The sequence below is a fragment of the Vulpes lagopus genome, chromosome 2 (assembly GCF_018345385.1).
Source record: "Vulpes lagopus strain Blue_001 chromosome 2, ASM1834538v1, whole genome shotgun sequence".
Classification (NCBI taxonomy): domain Eukaryota; kingdom Metazoa; phylum Chordata; class Mammalia; order Carnivora; family Canidae; genus Vulpes; species Vulpes lagopus.
In genome coordinates, this window is record NC_054825.1 from 27,663,828 (window position 1) to 27,686,854 (window position 23,027).

The window sequence follows — 23,027 nt, forward strand, 5'->3', positions numbered from 1 at the left end:
TTTATAGATGAGAAAACAGGCTTTAAGAGGTTAAATAACTGGCCTTGAAATTCATTCTTGTGTTTACAGAGAGAATAATCAGTACTGGAAAAGCCTGAGAAGAGGGAAATAGGGTAAACCTGAAGGAGAATTGTCAAAGGCATAAATGTGCAAATTTGTACACAGACATGTATTAGGGGAATAGGCAGAAGGGAAGGGGTGTAAAAGAGATAAGTGAGCTTGATGTGATGAGATGGGCAGATTCCTAGGGGGAAACAGAAGGGAAAAGTCAGCAAATAGTTTGGGAGAGACCACAGAAGAAAATCCTAATAGATTATGGAAGCCCAAGCTGGGAAGCCCAGGAAAGACATGGCTAAAAAAAGTAAGTCTGCAGTACTGTGGAAAAGTGGGCTGGGGTGGGGGTGGGGGTGGTGGTAACAGTGGAGGGAGGGCAGGAAAACTGCTAGCCCCACAGTACCAGACGGGAGAGAAATTAACTTGCAGGGGCCCAGTGGGCTAACAGACACAGCTCCTCCTGTTGTCACAGCACTCACATTACCAACTTCAGGTGCCTGTGTAGCTGTAGTGATCTGGTGGCAGGTTTAGCATCCCACTCACACCTATACTGAGGCAAACCCTTCTTCTCCTCAAAGGTGCCCTGTTGGCGGACTCAGAACCTCACACATTTTAAATAAGCAAAATGTGTAAATCACAATGTGGAGTTCCAGCATGGCACTTGCAAAACTATAGTTGAGCAGTTACCTAGCTCTGATAATATAAATTTAGATCACAATCCATTTCTCTCTGCTCTCCTCCCACTCCAGTCTCCGAACCTAATGAAAGATCAGATGTGATGGCAATTAATGCAGCTTTACATAGGAAGCCCTTCTGACAGTACTCTTCTCTGCAAATCAAGCTGATAAAATATGAATGAGGGGAATATTGACAGTGGAAGAGACTCAAAAATCAAAGGAAGAAATGATCCTAACCTAGCCATGAATTTGGGTCCTGAGACACAGGGCATTCTCTGAGCAGGCTGTTACTCATCTTTAAAGTTACTACTCTGGCTGTTTCACAGGGTGGTTATGAGAAGTTGCTGTTTGAAAACCTTCTGGTGTACTTCACAAACACAGAATGTAAGAAGTGGTTTTGTTTTTCCTAGGCTATTCTCCCCATCTCTGCTCTAAGAAAAATGGCTGTTGTTCTCAGCCAGCTACACACCAGCGTTTGGCTCCAGGCTTCGCACAGAGGCAGTTACTCACTGTAGCAGGGATCCTAGGTGAAGGGGGTAGGTATGAACTCCTGAAACTTGAGCAGAGGTTCCCTGAGGCAAAGAACTCTGGCCTAGTCAAGTTGTCCTGCTTCCTGTTCACTGTGGCAGCATTTCTTTTCCTGCTTTGCCATCTCCACCTCTGGTTTGCCCAGCACTCTCCCTTTAGGTGGCGTGATCTTTATTTTGGCCATATATACAGCTGAGGTGCTTCTTCAGTAGGGACTGTCACCAGGGCACCAATGCTGTAGTCTCATTGTTCCACTGTGCCTCAGAAGCCTGTTTTGCCTGTTAAATTTTCCTCCCAGCCAGTCGTCTTGGAGTCAGACCCAAAGCTGGGCCTCTGGTTTGCCCTCTCTTGACTCCAGCCTGGGAAATGGTTAGCAAGGAAAAGGGAGTGTCAGGACATGTCGACAAATGATGGAAAATAACCCCCCACCATCCCTTCTCAGCTTTAGCATGCTGAGTTCTAAAAAAATCATAAACTGATATATACATATATAGGTATTTATTGGTAGAGACAGAGCTGGACAGAGAAGCCTCTGGAGCTGTCAGAAGGAGTAAGTACACACACACTACAATTTTAAGGTATGGTTGCTTAGATGTCAGTGAACCTTCCAGTATCTTAAGTTCAATTTATTTATTTATTTTTAAAGATCTTTAAAAGCAAGATCTACATCCAACAGGAGGCTCAAATACAATATGAGTAGCATGCTCTAGTGACCAAGCCAGCCAGGTGCCCCTCAAGTTCAATTTTAACTGGCATCTGAGAAGAGCTTCAAATTAGAGCTAAATAATACCTAGAATATATGCCAGGCACTTGGCTAAGTACTTTCCATGCACTAGCTTATTTAATCTTCCTAAGCTCTGAGATAGATGCCATTATTATTCCTCTTAACAGATGCAGAAACCAAGGTTCAGACAGGGGAAGTAACTTGTCAGAGATCAAATGGTTGGTACGGTCAATCTGGGATCTGAGGTCAGGACTAAGATCAAGGTCAAGGCCCTAAACTTGCACAAGGCTATGCTGCCAGCATCCCAGTCCTAACGGCAATGTTTTTGGTTTTGTCTGGCTGTTACTCCCCCACCACTGCTTTATGCCACTGTCAGAAAAATGCTCACAAGTGGTCTTCTCCAAACCAGCCTGTCAGAAGGGAGAATTACTGGCATGGTTCTAGAACCTGAGGCCTCTGGCAATCATGCCTAGCCCTCCTATGAGCTCATAATAGTTTCTTCTGTGAGGAGCTGTCAACCTGTGTCTCCCCTCAACTGGTATATGCACAGCTGAATCTGCCTAACAGGTTGGAGGTGGTCCTGAGCCCTGCCTCTGCATTGTATGGTTTCCCCCTTTTTTTGACCTGGGCTCTAGACCAAGGGAGTCACGCCAAAGGGATTCCTTTCTAGTCCTCTTTGGCTAATTACGAAATATATTCACCTGAATACCAGAAGGTATGCTTCATCAGAGCCCTGTTTGTGTCGTTCACCACTGAATCCTCAAAAGAGTGCCTAGCATGTCGTAGGTACGCATTAGTTGAATCAACTGAGTGAATGAGGTAATATAAGAATGAGATTACTGAATTGCTGACCACCAAAGTATGCAGCAAATTATCAAGTGGATCATGTAAAAGTGAACTGTATACATCCACAACTTTATGTATTCCAGAAATACAAGCCAAAAAACAGACCAGAGAATCCAAAGCAAGAGGGGAAAAAAAAAAATCAATTTAGAAACTAGGGGATGGGACAGGGAAATAGATGGGACAGTCTATTGGGATGGTTAAGTATCCAGATACTTAACCATCCCCTACTCCCAAACAAATATTACCAAACACATATTCAAACTGAGAAAAAGCATTTTTAATAACACACGCATACATTCATGGGACTTTAAACAAGATGTAGTAAAAAAAAATCTTTTTTTAAAAAAAAGGAAAGAGAAAAGAAATCTGCATTTACTGTAAACTGCCTATGAGCTGGTGGATTAACTGGCTCACAAGACTGCCCAGGGAAAACAAATGCACAGATAATGAGGTGCACCAACACTGTTAATGAATAGAAATAGCCACAGATCATGCTCTATGTGCCCAGCCACTGGTACCCTAATCTTGCCTCCTTAGAGACAAACCAGGACAGTCTCTTCTCTAATTTTCCAACTCAGTCACTTGTTACTGGGTCACCTCTTAAATTTTTTATTTTTAAATTTAAAAATTACCCTTGGTTTAAAGACTCCACGCATTATTACTGGCCAGTCCCCACCAACTATACTTGTTTGCACAGAAATAAAAAGGCAAATGCTCCTAACTGAGCCTGGATGACAACACGTCTTTTTCTCTTTTTTACATGTGGGGAGATTTTTGTGAAGTCAAAAGCAAGCTATTATTTGTACTTCAAAACAAAACAAAACAAAAATGCCAACCTTCCAAAAGGTGACAAAGGCACCATTGCCATCAGAAGACAGACAGGAAATGTACAAATGCTGTTACTTTACTGCTACATAGATGCATTTTGTGCATGGAGAGCCTCTTCACTAACATGATATAACTAATAGAATTCTATTTTCCGAGAACAAGAAAAGCAGTTTAGAAAAGGCCAACAGTTACACACAAAAGCATAATAAACACAAGTACCTTAATTTTCGCTTGCAATAAGGGTAATAAGTTTGACATACATATCCAGAAAATTAGACAAGGTTATTTTTGGCACAGTAATACTGCCAAACACACCACCACTCAGTGCAAGCTTTGTTTGCCAAGTCCCAAAAGTGGCCTGACATTCTCTGTGCAATGAACATTTTCTCCCCCTGCTACTATCCCATTAGCTAGGCAATAACAGCAGGAGGGAGACAAAACATGGGGACTCAAGAGGGAGAAGGGTAATACTTGATTTGGGAGAAAAGTCATGGGCTACTTGTGCTAAAAGAGAATCACAGAATTTGTATGAGAACCCAATGCAAATACTGACCGGAATGTGACCTGGAGATGGAGACATCTACCAGAGTCATAAATACAAAGGGCCCAAACTGATGTCTGGCCATTTTTAAAGGGACAGATGAAGTATTTTTCTCTAATGAAGAAAGACAATTAAAAATAGAGACTTTTCTTATTGGAACTGCTAAATAAAAATGTATCAAAGTGGTTTTAAATTTGATGAGCAGTTATCTGTTGAAACTGCAATACAAAAGGGTCACTTAAAAAAAAAAAAAAACCTGAATAACCCACTTGTCCCCCGTCAATGTACACGATTAGAAAATATTTACACGCTGTAATTACAAGCAATATAAGCAGTATTTTATACTTTGAGATTTTGTACACTTTACACAATGCAAAATGAGAAAAATATGAACACTTATAAAATTACACACAAATAATGTATCTACAAAGTATTAAATTACAAAGAGTGAAAGCCCCCATTGTTGGGCAGATAGATGCCAGAGTTTCAAGCTTCTGTCAAATAGAACTCTCTGTATCTATCTCATTAACCATAAGTGGCATTTTCTAATAATACCCTTGAGAGGTAGTATCAAGATAATAATATTCTTACCAGTAAACTCAACACAGAATAAAACTTTTGTTGGTCTGACTCTTGGGGCCTCATTCAACCGGGGTTCTTGGGAATCGGATTTACTTATCTTCCCTATAAAATCTCTAACTGCTCAATGCTTGACATGGGCTCAAAAGTTACTTATATTATTGTAAATGATAAATTTAAAATAAAATGCTTTTTACTTCTAAGCCTCAATTTAGAGGTAGAAAGCTATTTTTCAAAACTTGTTTTCTCCCCTCTTAAACCATAAACCCCAGCCCAATTCCCATCTTCTCCACCATCCTCCCACCCCCCACAACTGGAGACATCAGAATGCTCAGGAAAGTAGTGTTATCCAAGTCAATATTGAAAGAAAAAAAAAAAGTTGACATTCTCAGTCAAGAAATAGCCCCCCCAACCCAAAAAAGATATACTCAGTCAACAAAAGAATTTTTCAGTTAGCTAGTAAGAGTCTATTACTACCAAAGGCTTTAAAGGGCCCTTGGGCTAAGACCAGCATGTGCACTTCTACTAACCCTTTACCATTTAAACCCAAGGATGGCTTTCCAGTGTTTAAGAATATTTAGAGCAGCTGTGGTTTTCAAGTGCAACAACTTTAAAATACAAGCGCACACACGTGCGTGCACACACACACACACACACACACACATATGCGCGCGTGCAATGTCCCAAAGAATAAACACCATCCAGGTCTCTGCCAAGCTTATATACTCATGAAAGTAAGGTTTTTGGAAACTTGTCCAGATCTTTAAGCTTCTATACTAGACTTCTGTAATATGGCTAACCAAGGGCCAGGATTCTAAGATTTAGCCAAGAATCTAAGATTTAACCAGTATTTAAAATATATATATATACATTTAAAAAGTATCCAAAACAAACTGCATATGAATGTTTTGGCATAAAAACAGAGACACTATTTTATAGCTTAACCTCTTCCCCTTAAGGGGATCTGACAATATAAGAAATTTCTGTTTCTTAACTGTTTAAATGTATTTTAAAAACCTAACAACAACAACAAAAAAACTAACAGGTTTGTATCTTGAAAAGTGAAGGAAAATGTATGGATTGAAACCTCTCTGTAGTTTATAGGAGTTACAGAAGAGATTTATTCTTTTTGTTATTAAACTCAGTTCTAAGTTTTTTGAGTCCTAAAATAACCAAGGGGAAAATTAAAACCAACTGGAACTTGGTCTTGATTTCCATGTCCAACTACTTAAGTTGGTCCAAACCCCTTCCTACATATTTCCTGTGATTATCCAAGTGCCATAAATACAACTGGAAAAAAAAAAGGATAACTGGCTTACAGTTTAACAAGAGGAGTTAATAGGGGCAGGTTAGACATGCAACTATTAGCTGCTTCTACCCCTCCCCTCTTGTTATAGGATTCTGCTCTTCTTTAAAAGGCCAGTTGCCTTAAAATAAAGCAGATCATGTTTTCTATCTGCTTCAGAAACGGCAATTTCTTCATTACCAGCTTCATACTAGATATTCAAGTGGCACATTTGTAGCACATTTTCTTAGCATTCCATTGGAGTTCACAGCATTCTTTCTACTCTTCTAGGAAAAGGTCTTATTGAATTTCTCTTGGTTCATATTTTCGCTGCTTCAACTCCCGTTAAGAATCTGGTACCCAGAAGTCATGAAGCTGCCCCTAGAAAAGGGAAGGGGAAAAAAACAGGATAAAGGAAAGTCGGATTATGAATTAATCCTTATAAAACTACTAATCATCAAACAGGGTTTTGATAAAGGAAGTAATAAATCTTTATATCGTGCATTTCTCTGAAAATTTATGGTAATTGGATTGTCTTCACATTTTGTGGTCTAACAATTAAGAAAAGTACAAAATAAGTGCAAGATGTTTTCCTCATCAACACACACATGTGGAGGATATTTAAGAAGATTATGTAAAATTAAGCTAATAGAAAAGTTTTAGTATTAAATTCTTTTAATACCACATCAGCAAAGATGGCCAGGCTAAAACAAGATCTACTGAGATTAGAAACTGAAACAACAACAAAACACTAAGATTTCTAAGAGGCTTCTCTCTCAAAGAGCAGGCATTTATGAAGGGCAATAACAGCAGAAGAGTCAAAATATAAAATAGCTGAGATTACTTTTTCTAATTAATCTTTAGTGTTCCTGTGGCTTTGACATAAACTATAAAGCAACTTCTAGGTCCTATCTACTGAAATTATGGCCCTTGGACCAGCAGCACTGCCATCAGTTTGAGAACCTGTTAGGAATGCAGCATCTCTCAGGTCCCATTCCAGCTCTATTGAATCAAAATCTGCATTTCAACAAATTGATGCCTATATGCACATTAAAATTTGAGAAGCATAATTTAGACAATAACATATCAGTTTGTAAAAGGCAAATTTATATATGGCAATGTAATACCAGGTGCTTAAACAATGCCTCTCTTAAAAGTCCCTTTAGATATGACACCAAATGCCTAACAAAAGGAAAAATAATAAATAAAACTGGACTTTATCACAGTTAAAAACTTTTCTTCTACAAATGATACCATCAAGTCAATGAAAAGACAACACACAGAAGTGGAGAATATATTTGCAAATTATATACCTAACAAGGGACTTGTATTTGGAACAAATGGAGAATTCTTACAATTCAATAATAAAAAGATAGAAAACCCAATTAAAAAATGAGCCAAGGGTTTCAATAGACATTTCTCCAAAGAAGCTACATGAATGGACAATGGATAGCAAGCATATGAAAAGATGCTCAACATCCTTAGTCATTAGGGAAATGTGAATTAGAAGCACAATGATATCCTACTACCAACCCCCTACTAGAGCTATAATAAAAAACATGATAATAACAGGTGTTAGCAAGAATGTGGATAATTTAAAAATCTTATACATTCTGGTGGGAGTATAAAACAGTGCAGCCTTTTGGAATAGAGTCTGACCAATTCCTCAAAACATTTAATTACCACATGACCCAGCAATTCCATTCCCAGGCATATACCCAAAATATTTTCATTTGAAAACATATGTTCACACTAAAACCTATGCAGAGCTGTTCATGAAAGCATTATTTGGACAGCCAGGAAGGAAAAGCCTACTCAAATGTCCATCTAATAAGTGGATAAATCAAATAAGATATATTCATACAATGGAAGATTATTTGGCAATAGAAATGACATACATGCTACAACATGGATTCACCTAACATTATATTATGTGAAAGAAGCCAGTCATAAAAGACCACACAGTGTATCATGGTGTATCACTTATATAGGCAAATCTATACAGACACAAAGAATAGTGGTTACCTATAGGCTTAGAGGGAGTGGGGATAGAAATGCAGGTGGTTGGGGAATGGGCAGTGGCTGCTAATGGGTTCTGGGATTTCTTTTTGGAGTGACAAAGTGTTTTAAAATACATTAAAACATTTGGTGGTGATGGCTGCACAACTCTGTGCACATACTAAAAATCATGTTAAATGAGTGAAATATGATATGTGAATTTTATTTCAATAAAGCTGTTTAGAAAAATGCTCCTCATGAAATAACCTACATTTGATGCAATGTGACATTTTAAAACGGGCTCAACCATCTTTGGAAATAAGTAATAATAAAGCAAACCAAAATGAAAAAACATACACAATTAAACTGGAATTTTCAGTTTATCTTAAGACATGGAGAAGCAAGTGCTCTGCATACTTTTTTCAAACAGTATAAAGAAATACCATTTAGCAATACTACTAAGAATAAATAAAACTGTTTAATAAAATGACACCTGAGTAGGCCGACAGTTCTGGATTATTTCCTGCCATTTTCCATGTATCCTGGCAACCAAGTCTTTAACCTTAAAAATATCAAAAAGGGGAAAGGGATCAGATCAAAACATTCTTAACTAAAATCAATTTAATGCTTGATATAAAAGATCTGGTAGTTGTGACAGGCCCACACTCAACAATTCAACTTAATTTTTGTCAAGAAAGAGAAAATACTCATCTTCTGGAGAGACTTTCAAATCAGTGATTAATATAAGACGTTTATCCATCACCATCATCTAAATTACTGAATGCTTAGGACTCTATTTTCCCACTTGTTACTAAAGATCATCCAGAAAAAACATATTCCTTCCCTACCTTCAAGACACTTATATTTTTAACTTGTTGGCTTTTGAACACCCATATAGAGCTGAAGTGTGGGTTTTGTATACGGCCTAAGGCTTTAGCTGTTCATTGTCTTTCCAATTTCTGTTTGAAAGACTCAAGGCCACAAAAATAGTTGTCATTTGTTCCTTTCCACACTATCAGAAGATCCAAGATTCACTCTTCTGCCTCTCTAGGTTTCTGCAAAGTACTATGAATTGTCTTTAAATAATAGGTATATTCCTACATTTGAAGGCTTAGTGAGTCTCTGCCTGAAACTCAAAATTTCCTACCACTCTAGAGATGTTCAATTAGCTCTTAAATATAACTGCTTCAGAAAAATGTTTTAAACCAGTCAGGAATTTTATAGCTGCTTTAAAGTTATAAAGTAAATTAAAAGGTCTACTTTTTTCTCCATTTAGAGTTCAGCCGATTCAGTTTCTCTAAAATAATCACCATCTTTTTCAATTACAGGTTGTGAAGAGGAAACTCCTTAGCAGACCATCCCCAACGCAATTTTCATAGACCTCTGTGTCTCTCTACACTCTAAGTAAGATGAGCTCTGGCACCAATCTATGCCGGCCCTTAGCTTTAAGAAACAAAAACCTTGGGTGGTCCCCTTTTAGCATGTCTGTCAGCAGTAGCCACTACCACCAAGTTCTACGGGCCAGTAACTCTAGTCAATGTTCAAAAGAATGTGCTTCTCTGAAACTGGTTTCCACTCTAAGGCAAAGAGCTATCCCCTACATTTTTCTGAAAATCTGCAATCTGATACAACTTCATTAATTGCTCATCTTTGTATTTAACTTAAATCTACTAAAATATATACACATACTAAATCCAAATGGGGACTGTTGAAACGACTAACCTTTATAGTTAATTAATGTAAGATATAAAGTTACAAAGCTGAAACTTCATTTAATGACTTATCCAAACACAATGCCAAAAAAGAATCAGCTACACTACAAATGCTCAAAGATGATTTAGAATTAAAAAAATCCAAAAAAAAAAAAAATCCTTAAAAGAAAAGGTTTTTTAAAAAAGTGTTTAGTTTGTTTTAGGATAAAATGTTAAAAATAATTTTATTAATACTAAAGTTGCTTTCCTAACTCCATACTCATATTCAGCTTTTCTATGGTTTTTGAATACACTAAACTTTAAAAAAAAAAGATTAGTAAACTTACTGCTGAATTATTTCTATCATAGAGCTCAGATTGGGTGATGCAGAACTCAGAAATCTTCTTCTCTAATTAGAAACCTTGCATTCTCTAATTAGGATATTCAAAGAATAACAGATAACTTATTTCTTCTCTATGAACAAAACAAGTTTTCAACCATCACAAAATGTTATAACCACTTTTAAAACATATATTTAATTAAACAATGCTTTTAATCCTCGAAACTAACTTAAGCCTAAAAATCTTAATTTTGTACCATGAAAAAAGAAACTGTAAGTTTTATTAGTACTGGAAGAATTTTCTCTTCAGGTGTCAGGAGTTTTAGAGTAGCGAGTATAGTAAAATGAAAAATGTATTTGTCTTGAGATTTTTTTTCTCTTTCACTTTTTTGACTTTAGGAAAGTGTTTTATTATTTTTTATTTATTTTTATTTAAATTCAATTTGCCAACATATAGTATAACACCCAGTGCATTTCATCGTGTGCCCTCCTTAATGCCTATTAGCCAGTTACCCACCTCCCCTTCGGCAACCCTCTTTGTTTTTCAGAGTTAGGAGACTCTCATGGTTTGTCTTCCTCTCTAATTTTTCCCCACTCAGTTTCCCTCCTTTCCCTTATGGTCCCTTTTACTGTTTCTTATATTCCACCTATGAGTGAAACCATATAATTGTCTTTCTCTGATTGACTTATTTCAATCAGCATAATACCCTCCAGTTCCATCCACATCAATGTAAATGGTAGATGTAGATATTCATTCTTTCTGATGGCTGAGTAATATTCCACTGTATATATATTCTCTTTCATTTTTTTTAAAGTAATCTCTTCACCCAATGTGGGACTTGAATTCATGAACCCAAGATGAAGAGTCACATGCTCTACTGACTGAGCCAGCCAGGTGCCTCTCCTTTTATTTTATTTTATTCTTAATGTTTTATTTATTTATTCATGAGAGATACAGAGAGAGAGGCAGAGACACAGGTCAAGGGAGAAGCAGGCTCCCTGTGGGGAGCCCAATGTGGGACTCAATCTTAGGATTCCAGGGTCACACTAAGCCAAAGGCAGACGCTCAACCACTGGGCCACCCAAGCATCCCTACTTTCTTTCTTTTTTTTTTGAGGCATTCCTACTTTCACTTTTAATCTAGCTAGAAGTATTTACTAGAAGTTGATTTGTTATTAAAGGAAAAAGTTATATTTCTCATCTTATATTTTCTTTTAAAGAGAGGCTTATGTGCTTCTTTTTCTCAAATATTAATTTCCATTAATTAATGGCCAAACAACATCAAAACCTAACAATTCTTATAAAAAACACACTTACCTTAGTTCTATAGAATAGTCTAGCATCTTCCCTAATATCACACTTAACATGCTTTTCCAAAGCCCCACAGAGATGCACGAAGTGTTTCTGTGCAAAACAAACATGAGGGATGAAAACAACTCTGAAGCATTGCAATTTAACAGAGGAGATGATGTTGCTAGAACAACTAACAATCATTTAAAAATCTCTTTCTCTAGTTAGTGATTTCTGATATTAACCATAATGTAATAGTAGTCCTATTAGTGAAAACAGTAACTGCCACAACAGTAAGACTGTTAAGGTTTACTGCTAATTAACATAAAAATATATACAAACATGAGAGTTGTTTTGTTATATATTAAGCTACATTAATGAAAATGTGAATTCTGACTGTGATTTATGCTCAGAAATTTAAAGAGTCCTTTTTAAGATTTTATTTATTTATTTCAGAGAGAAAGAGAGCATAAGCAGGGGGAGAGGGAAGGACAGAGGGAGGTAGAAGCAGACTCCCTGTTGAGCAGGGAGCCTAACAAGGGGCTTAATCCCAGGACTCTAGGATCATGACTGAGTCAAAGGCAGAAGCTTAGCTGACTGAGCCACTCAGATGCTCCTCCTTCTTTTTTAACATATTCTCTAACGGAATATTCAAGTAACAGCTTACTTTTTCTCTATGAACAAAACAAGGTTTAAAAAGTTTTTTTTTTTAATAAAGATTTTTTAAAAAAATATTTTATTTATTTATTCATGAGTGACACACACACAGAGAGAGAGGCAGAGACGCAGGCAGAGGAAGAAGCAGGCTCCATGCAGGGCGGCCGATGTGGGACTTGATCCCGGGTCTCCAGGATCACGCCCTGGGTTGAAGGCGGCACTAAACCGCTGAGCCACCTGGGCTGCCCTTTAATAAAGATTTTATTTATTTATTCATGAGAGACAGAGAGAGAGAGGCAGAGGGAGAAGCAGGCTCCAAGCAGGGCACCTGATGCAGGATTCAATCCCGGGACTCCAGGGTCACGCCCTGGGCCGAAGGCAAGCATCAAACCACCGAGCCACCCAGGGATCCCATAAAAATAGTTTCTTGAGGGATCCCTGGGTGGCGCAGCGGTTTGGCGCCTGCCTTTGGCCCAGGGCGCGATCCTGGGGACCCAGGATCGAGTCCCACATCAGGCTCCCGGTGCATGGAGCCTGCTTCTCCCTCTGCCTGTGTCTCTGCCTCTCTCTCTCTCTCTGTGACTATCATAAAAAAAAAAAAAAAAAAAAAAAAAAAAGTTTCTTGAGAAATTAAGTGTCTTAAGTTTTAGATGTGTATTGTCCAAAACATTCACTGTCATACATACAGTATAGTAAGGTTGAATATATTAAGGTGAGAATATAAATAGACACTTTTTTGAAGGGAAACGTGATAACCATTATTTTACAATAATTTAAACTTGAAAAATTGACAACCTTTGATCTAGCAATTCCAATTCTAGTTTTCTACAGAAATGCTTATATAGGTTGGTAGACATGCAAATAGCATGTTCAAGTTAGTCTGTGTATAATTACAAAGAGCATAATACAATGTTCATTGGTAAAGATTTTGAAATACTATAGTTATTAGAAGTGTTAATATCTTACGGCAATAAAAAAGATAAGTTGCAAATAATATGAATAGTATGACTCCATTTTCATTAAGGTAATAAGTTAGTATATACATAAATTATGGAGAAATTTATAGGAGGGCATGGGAGTCTTTTACTTTCTACTTTATATAGTTTTATAATAATTGAAATTTTTTTTACTTTTTTTTTTTAAGATTTAATTTGTTTATTCATGAGAGACAGAGAGAGAGAGAGAGAAGCAGAGACATAGGCAGAGAGAGAAGCAGGCTCCTTGTAGGGAGCCCGATGTGGGACTCAATCCCAGGACTCCAGGATCATGCCCTGGGCTGAAGGCAGGTACTCAAGCACTGAGCCACCCAGGCATCCCTTTTTTAACTTTTTAAAAAAGATTTTATATTTTACTCATAAGAGATAGAGATAGAGAGAGAGAGAGACAGAGACATAGAGAAAGGGAGAAGCAGGTTCCCAGCAAGGAGCCTGATGTGGGACTTGATCCCAGGACCCCAGGATCACGACCTGAGCCAAAGGCAGATGCTCAACCACTGAGCCACCCAGGTGCCCTTATAATAATTGAATTTTTAAACAGTAATCATTGCTTTAACCAAAAAAAAAAAAGAAAAAAAAATTAAAAGAATGTGAAGACCACATAAGAGTAAAACAGATAGATGACTACATTAGGTTCCAATCAGGAGAGCAGTTTTAGGGGCAGTGGCAGGCTCAGTCAAGGGAGCATGTGACTTAATCTCGGGGTTGTGAATTCAAGTCCCATGTTGGGTACAGAAGTTACTTAAATAAATAAACAACAACAACAAAAAGAGGAGAGCAAACAAAATTCTATTTACAATGGTGTTTATAAAAATACACAGACTATGGGATCCCTGGGTGGCGCAGCGGTTTGGCGCCTGCCTTTGGCCCAGGGCGCGATCCGGGAGACCCTGGATCGAATCCCACGTCGGGCTCCCGGTGCATGGAGCCTGCTTCTTCCTCTGCCTGTGTCTCTGCGTCTCTCTCTCTCTCTCTGTGACTATCATAAATAAATAAAAATTAAAAAAAAAAAAAAAAATACACAGACTACTACACAGAGAAGGAAACCATCAACAAAATGAAAAGGCAACTACTAAATGTGAGAAGATATCTGCAAATGACATTATCTGATAAGGGGTTAATGTCCAAAATATATAAAAAACAAAAAACAAACAAACAAAACCCTACAATAAAAAAATGGGCAGAAGACCTAAACAGATATTTTTCCAAAGAAGATATACAGATGGCAAAAAGATATCTCATTGTGGTTTTGATTTTAATTTCCTTGATTATTAGTGGTATTAAACATCTTTTCATGTATCTTTTTGCCATCTGTATACAGGGGTGCCTGAGTGGCTCAATCAGTTGGGTGTCGGCCTTTGGCTCAGGTCCTCTTCCCAGGGTTCTGGAATCAAGCCCTGTGTTGGGCTCCCTGCTCAGTGGGAAGTCTGCTTTTTCCCTCTGCTTCTGTCCTTCCCCACTGCTCTTTTCTTAAAAAAATATTTTATTTATTTATTCATGAGAGATACACACAGAGAGAGAGGCAGAGACACAGCCTGAGAGAGAAGCAGGATCCTTGCAGGGAGCCTGATGTGGGACTCGATCCCGAATCCTGGGATCATGCCCTGAGCCAAAGGCAGAAGTTCAACCGCTGAGCCACCCAGGCATACCTCTCTATTTCAAATGAATAAACTCTTAAAAAAAAAAGTGAAAGAAAAATAAATATAATTAAAAATAAAGTTAAAAAAATCAAATCAAATCAAAGTTTACTCAAGGATATAGAAGACATGGAGAAACATCCCAAAATGATCTATGAATGCATAAGAATTGCAACAACATTTTTTAGGGGGGTGGAGGCAGAAATTGATTCTTTTTTTTTTTTTTTAAGTAGGCTCCACACCCAACATGGGCCCAAGGAAGGGCTTGAAGTCATGACCCTGAGATCGAGACCTGAGCTGAGATCAAGAGTCAGAGGCTTAACTGACTGAGCCACCCAGGCACCCCAGCACAAACTGATTCTAAAACTCACTTGCAGTTCAGCGTTTCAGTGCCCCATCAGCCCAGGGTGTGGTCCTGGAGAACCGGGATCGGGATCGAGTCCCACGTCAGGCTCCCTGCATGGAGCTTGCTTCTCCCTCTGCCTGTGTCTCTGCCTCTCTCTCTCTCTGTGTGTGTGTGTGTCTCTCATGAATAAATAAATAATCTTTTAAAAAATATATAAATAATAAAACTCACTTGCAGAAAAAATAACTATCATCTTAAACAGAAAATGCTGGAAAATATTTTAAAATATTTTGAAAATAAGTGAACAGATCTATATCAGATATCAAATACACTACGTAAAAATAAAGTTAATTAAAACTGTTGTCTTGGGACAGGAAGAGCAAATAGATTGATGGAAAAGAGTCCAGAAACAGAACTGGGAATTGAACATGTAATAAAGATGGCATTTCAAATTGTTGCAAATTGATCCTTGAAATGAGACAATGGGCCACATCACCTTACACTTAACAGAATGGCTAGAATCAAAAGACAAGAAATAGCAAGTGTTGGCAAAGATGGAGAAAAAGGAACCCCCATGTAACTACTGGTGCGAATGTGAACTGGTGTGATCAGCATGGAAAGCCGCATGGAGGTTCCTCAAAAATTTAAACAGAAATACCAAATGACTCACTCTATTACTGGATATTTACCCAAAGAAAACAAAAGTACTAATTTGAAAAAATATATGCACCCCTATGTTTACTGCAGCATTATTTAAAATAGCCGAGAATGGAAGCAACTTAAGTGTCCAGTGACAGGTGAATAGATTAAGATGTGGTATATATGTGTGTGTACACACATATATATGTGTATATATATATATATATAATAGATATGTGTGTATATATATATAAAATAGAATACAGCCAGAAAAAAAAATGAAATCTTGCCATATGAGACAAATGGATGAACCTAGAGTGTTAAGTGAAAGTGAAATAAGACAGAGAAAGATAAATACTGTATGATTTCACTTATATGTGAAACCTAAAAAACAAAGTAAGTAAATAAACAAACAAAAAGCAGAAACAGACCTATAAATACAGAGAACAAACTGATGGTTCCCAGAGGGTAGGTGGGTGGGGGACAGTGAAAGGCTATGCAAAATGGCTGAAGGGGAGTGGGAGATACAGATTTCCAGGTATGGAATGAGTAAGTCATGGGGATAAAAGGGTATAGCATAGGAAGTATAGTCAATGGTATTGTAATAGTGCTTCATGGTGACGTATGGTAGTTACACTTGTGGTGAGCATAGCATAACATATAAACCTGTAGAATCCCTATGTTGTACACCTGAAACCAATGTAACACTGTCTCCTTAAAAAACAACAACAAAAAAACCAAAAGCCAAACAAACAATAAAACCTAAGAAAACCCCTCATTAACCAGTCTTATGTCCTTTTCACAATGCCTAAGGAGGTAATATTAAGTTTTAAAACAGGTTGGAATACCTACAGTATGAAATATGATGACTTAAATAAGAACTTTCTCCAGAAGTATGGATTATGGAAGTATGGGAAGGAAAGAATAATTCAAAATGAAAATCTTGACATGGGGATATAATTAAGAAATGCATATGTAAAGTAGCCTGACTTACTATTAGTTTAATTTTGAAGTCAAATATTATTTTTTTTCCCAATATTATTTCTAAAGAAAAAAAAAGTATAGTGGGAGAAGAGATGGGAAGACACCAGCTAAGAGCTGGTCCATTTGGTGACCCTGGTATTACACTGTTGTCAAGTTATGATGGTTAAATTACACTCCACTACAAACAGAACTAATGTGCAGATAAATAATTCTTGCCGAAGATATGGTTGCAAAGTTACTATTACTTCTCTTTTTCCAGTGTATACTGGGATTTCTATAGTAAACCCAAAGTTAACTTTTACAAAATTTTCTACTATATAAAGAATGTTCATTCATTCCATCAATAGTGGCACTTATTAAAAACAAGAAAATACTAAAAACTACCTACCCGTTGTCCAGAAGAAAAAGAATGAGAACAACTAACTTCACCAACTAAATGAAGAAGAATGTACGTCAGGTAATATGCCTGTTAGAGAAATAAAAGAAAACACCCATGAATTAGCTAGCATAGATACCATCCCAGTTTTTTACACATTAGGAGAGTTGCCCAGGAAGGACTAAGAATTTGCTAAGTTGACTGAGGTGGTAAGTCAGGAAAAGCCAAACATTTAACCTAGGCTTCCTGATTTCTAAATCAAGTGCATTTCCTTAGCCATCTTGCAACTGCCCTAGTAAAGGAGTACCAAAAAATATTCCCAGTATTAAATTACCAACAACCATCGTTTGACCTCAATTCTCAACTCTCAGGGTTACTGAAGAATTTCATGACAGCTGTAAGTAAAAAATATCATGCACTTTATAAATGTGTTGCTAGAATGTACCTAAGTCTCTAAATCCAGAAATGCCTATGCTATTAGCTTGTCATTAGGAAACTGGCACCAGTTATATGTATTCTTTTGAGAGATGATCTAGCCCCAGATACCTGCTTTTCAAGTTCCAAATGAAGACTATCATCAATAGTGCCATTTGGCTGTTCAGCCCTTTTCTTCAAGACCATTTTCTTCAACAAATCAGAAGGCTTCATTTGTACAAGATAGCGATGTAGGACTGATATCTATCAACAGAAGAGGAGAAATTGAACAGTTGCTCTTTCTTAATCTTTTTTTCAGTGGTCCTCTGTTCATTTTGCCTTCTCTAATTTTGTCCCTTTAGCTTTCTTTATAGTCCAGGGATATCCAATTCTCCTTTACTTAAAAGTTCTCATTTGCTTAGAAGGGATTTTAAATTAAAAGATTTGATATTTGTAATTGAGGATAAAAGCTCAAGGAGGAGACCAAATGGCATTACAATAGAGGCCAAACAGAATGCTTTCTCTGTGAAATTATTTTAAAGTCAGCAAAGCTAAATCTCTCTAAGAGTAGAAGTCCCTGAATTCTGAAAAGAATTCTTTTTTGATGGAAGTATCACTGAAAGAACTGACAGCTATTTGCCTGGTGGCTCAGAAATGGTCCCCATATATCTGGAATCAAATCTACTTGAACTCTGCTAATGAAGAAACCAGCTGTCCCTTGCAATCTCTCTGTCTCACAGCACCCTGTGCATACTTCTATCATTCTTACTACACTGTACTAAAATGGCTGGTTTATTTAGTTTCATCCTAGATTCTGTTTTCAAGAGCAGAGTCTCTAATTTATATTTTCATCCCTAGGTCCTAGTAGAGAAAAGAGCATTTGTATTAAATTGCAATTCATACAAGAACACATCTAGAACAGGTTAGATGTTGAGTTTTAAAATTCCAACCATGTGTAGCCCCCATAGCTCCCTCAGTGCTATTAATGTTTGTAAAAAGCTTTCAGGACCTCTCAGTGGAGCTTCCTTTGGACATACTTAAACCCATTCATATATACAGGATATATTTACTACTGAACGAGTACTAGAGGACAACCATGTTTAAGCCCTACAATTTAAGGATTATTTAATATTAAAACAGGCACAAGGGGATGCCTGGGTAGCTCAGCAGCTGGGTATCTGCCTTAGGCTCAGGGCATGATCCCGGGTTGGGGAATCGAGTCCCGCATTGGGCTCCCTTTGAGGAGCCTGCTTCTCTTGTCTTTCTTTGCCTTTGCCTCTCTCTGTGTCTCTCATGAATAAATAAATAAATCTTTAAAAAATAAAAATAAAAAAATTTAAAAACTTAAAAAAACAAGTACAAGATGCAATTATGTATAATAGTTCTGCAACTTCTAATCTTATGATAAAATCGCTAACCTTGATAAGGTGAACTAATAGTCTCATATATATCACATTTTGATTTTCCCACTAGTATTTATACATTGATTCATCTAATTGTCCACAATTAACCTTATGGTATTGGGTATGATATCATGTCCATGTAATGGATCTCAAGAGTTAAGTACCATTTTAAAGTTTATATGAACTATATAATTATGCTTGAGAGTTGAGACCTAACCTCAGAACTTTTGACTTAAGAACCATCACTTTTCCTTATACCTCACTATCTTTCCCATTTATGAAAAGAAAACAAAAATATTATTTATACCTGCAGATTACTGGCATTAGGGATATCTTCATGTTTCTCATCCAAAAGCTTTGAAATAATCACTAGGCTGAGGCACTGTCTTAGTTGCCTGGAATTAGAATTTAAAGTATTTAGAATGCATTTTAATCAATACTGTTTGAGATGCAAAGATGCAAATAAATGAGCCCAAAGGAGTCCTTCTAAATGGAAACATAGCTAATATTTCAAGAGACGGCAGTACAAGAACATATAAACTTTAATAGAACTGTAAGATTTTCACGTAAAATATTTGTACATTAAGTTAGAATTGTCTGAAACTCAGGCAAATCATTAAGAGCCTTTATCTTTGGCCCTGCTGATTCACTGAAAGAAAATCTATTTTATTGCTCACATTTATGTTTACTAAAGTAAAATAAAAAGAAAAAAAACTCATTTTCTTTTTTTTAACTCATTCATTTTCATGATATGTGCCATCTGTATTGTTATAAGCTAAAATTAAAAATCAAGGATATCACAAAATGCAAGGATATCACAAAAGCATTAGAATCAGGCTGTCACAATGCCTTTCTCCATGGCCAACTATGAAATAAAAGACTGATCCAACATTCAAAGAATGATGAAAGAGAATAAAGGACCAAAGTATTTCATTAATGTAAATATAAATTTTTCTTGATGTTTATTTCTCAATTTTCTATACCTTCCACGTGATGTCCAGTTAGGGACCAGCTGTACCAACCACAGAAGGTTGTGTGGATGACTAGACAGCTCATTTATGGCCAGACAGAGTTCAGGCACCTGAAAACAAAGAATAAGCAAGATTTTTCAAATAGGTCAGTGGAACTAAATCATCCACCATCCCTTCTTGCCATTATGGAAGCATTATTATAAAAAGAGCCTCATTTTCAGAAAAGCATGGAGTCTAGGACCTGCTAAAACAGACACAGTACACAGATTCAGTTTTAAACTTTGGAAGAGGGGATCCCTGGGTGGCTCGTCGGTTTAGCACCTGCCTTCGGTCCAGGGTGTGATACTGGGAATCGTGGGATTGAGTCCCGCGTCAGGCACCCTGCATGGAGCTTGCTTCTCCTTCTGCCTCTGTGTCTCTGCCTCTCTGTCTCTCATGAATAAATAAATAAAATCTTAAAAAACAAATAAATGAACTTTGGAAGAGACTGAACAGATATACTAATCAGAATCTCACTTGGCTTTCATGTTTTGTGCTATGGCATACCTATACCTGCATCTAAACAGTCCTCTCCAGGAGAATCTAAATCTAAATAAATCTAATTTAAGATTGATTGATTGATTAATTTTAGACAGAGAAAGAGAGGGAGCATGTTTGAGTGGAGGGAGGTGCAGAGGGAGAGAGAAGAGAATCCTTAAGCAGACTCCCCGCTGAGTACAGAGCAGAACTGGGGGCTCCATTCCAGGGCCCTGAGATCATGACCTGAGTCGAAATTAAGAGTTGGACACTTAATCAACTGAGCCACCCAGGTGCTCCTAAATAGACCTAAATACAAATACCCTAGAGGTATATAATGAAAGCTGCAGAAGATCATGTTTCTGACCTGGGATTTCTTGCATTTTAGGGATCCTCAACTATTTCAGTATTTCAAGTCTAACAAAATTGCTTCAAAATAATCTCTGAGTAGGGGAAGAAACTATGGGATGAGGGTAACAGATGGGACAAGGTTGATTATGTCCTGTTAATTGCTGAGGCTGGGTGATAAGTACTTATGGGTTCATCATACTTGTCTATTTTTGCACTTTTGAAATCTTCCACCAAAAAAGGTTCTAAAAAATAGAATTCTTAAAAACCTAACAAATATTATACACATTTACCATTAATATGGCTATAGATATTCAACTCAAATTTTTGTTGTGTGACTTTGCCTCACCATTTCATGTAGGTCTTTCCTAAAGGTCACTTCAGAAGGGCCTTCCCTGACTGCCTTATCTGAAACAGCAGAGGATCCCTGCCTTGCTATTATTCTCTACACCCATGTCTTGCTTTATTTTAATTTGTGGTCCTTACTACAACTTGACATGATATTATAATCTACATTTACTTTATTATTTAACTCTCTAACATAAAACTGCCATAAAGGCAATGGATTTGTCTTTTTCATGGCTGTATTTCTAACACATTAATGCTGGGCCCACAGTAATTCCCAAAAAACACTTAAAAAAAAAAATGAATAGCTGCAGTTTTAGAGAAGATTCAGTTACCATAAATTTAAATAATACAGTTCCTTGGGTGCCTGGACGATTAACTGATCAGTTAATCACATGCCTGCGGCTCAGGTCATAATCTCAGGGTCCTGGGATTGAGCCCCGAGTTCAGCAACCTGCTCAGCAGGGAGTCTGCTTCTCCCTTCTCCGGCTTCTGTTCTCTCTCTCAAATAAATAAATAAAATCGTAAAAAAACAAAATACAGTTCCAGCGAAGATAGTCCCTTCCTTAGTTTATTTTTCATATGTTAGAGATCTTAACAGGCTAGAAAATAGTAATTCCATATGCACCATGAAAGTCAAGTTGTGATGGTATATAAAAAAACAATGCTAAAATCAATATAAAGGCTTTAAGTATGGTTTACCTTTGTGTTCCAATCTCTAATATTTTTCATCAGATTTATCAGGAGGCTCTGAAAGTCCACTAGAGGAATCTGTTTCAGCTGTTTCTCCAAACTCATTTTAAACAACATTAAAATCAACAACATTATTTCACGATCTTGGTAACCTTCTGGATGTATGGATGTACACAAGCCGAGAAACTGTGACAGAAGTGCAGAGATAAAACAACTTAAGGAGATAAATTTCACTTGGAGAGTTTAAATTATAAAAACTTTCTGACAAAAAATGCAGAAGTAAAAAACATCAAATGTCTGGAAAAAGAAGGCAAGAAATAAAGAAATACTCATTTAATAGTTGAAATAGGTGACAATATAAATATTTTATTCTCCAATTTTGACTTTTGAGATTTTTTTAAATGGTTCGGTATCACTGATTTGATTCAGCCACTGAAAAGTTTTAACACTTTTATTAATTCTTAATCACTAAGTTAAAGTAATAACTTTTTCTTCAAACATCCTAATTCTAAAAAATTATTGGTTCCAAAATATACTGGTTTCTAAAAGCTTCTCGGTAAAGGTATTCCTAGAACTGTATTAATTCTGTAAATCTAAAGTTCTCTTTTACTCCTAATATTAAAACAAAACAAAAAAAAATAGCAAGAACGACATTTGATACAAATACTATTACAAGCAATTTCAAAGATTGGATATTAGTAAACCTCTAGTAAAACACTAGTCATTTTGTTTTAAAACCTCCAACCACAAAACTAAATGGTTCTAGTTCTGGGCTAAAGACATAAAAAAGTAGTTTTCCCCTACCTTAACCACATTTAAAATGTTGGTTTCAGGAAGAGTTGAAAAAATTGGCTTACAAGATGAATCTTCACTTCCATCCCGTCCCAAAGTCATCTGTGTTTCAGAACTATTGAAAAGTGAATAAAGTAACATGAAATTAAGCACAAGATAATTATTTTAAGAAATATCGAACAAAAAATAAGTTTCATTGGGGCATAATTTACACACAATAAAATATACTGATTTTAAGTTTTGACAAATGTATATAGTAGGGTAACTGTCAAAAGAATAAAGAAGTAGGAGGACATTTCTATTACCCACAAAATCCCTTCATGCCAGATCCAAGTCACTCTGCTATCTCCCACTCCAGGTAAACACTAATCTGATTTCTATCTCTATTCATTAGTTCTCCCTTGAACAGCTACTTTTTATAAGGCACTATCCTCACTGATCTTGGTGGTGTCAGAGAACTATGTAGAAGGTGTCTTTGACTACAAAAGAACTCAATATTTGAAGGTCTCAATGAATAGACAGCAATATAA

The 23,027-nt window shown here is 36.8% G+C and overlaps 1 protein-coding gene across 2 annotated transcripts in view; it reads right to left on the reverse strand.

The window, feature by feature from the left end:
- Nucleotides 1-3,084: 3,084 nt before the first annotated feature.
- Nucleotides 3,085-23,027, reverse strand: part of SLF2 (SMC5-SMC6 complex localization factor 2) — a 47,918-nt gene continuing 27,975 nt past the window's right edge. For both annotated transcript variants that reach the window (XM_041737221.1, XM_041737229.1), the window contains exons 12-20: nt 22,510-22,612; nt 21,715-21,891; nt 19,816-19,913; nt 19,140-19,227; nt 17,562-17,693; nt 17,028-17,105; nt 11,409-11,495; nt 8,554-8,622; nt 3,085-6,443 (exon numbers count right to left, since the gene is read on the reverse strand). In XM_041737221.1, the coding sequence (XP_041593155.1) occupies nt 6,408-6,443; nt 8,554-8,622; nt 11,409-11,495; nt 17,028-17,105; nt 17,562-17,693; nt 19,140-19,227; nt 19,816-19,913; nt 21,715-21,891; nt 22,510-22,612 (868 nt within the window). In that variant the 3' untranslated portion in view covers nt 3,085-6,407. The remainder of the gene's footprint in view (nt 6,444-8,553; nt 8,623-11,408; nt 11,496-17,027; nt 17,106-17,561; nt 17,694-19,139; nt 19,228-19,815; nt 19,914-21,714; nt 21,892-22,509; nt 22,613-23,027) is intronic.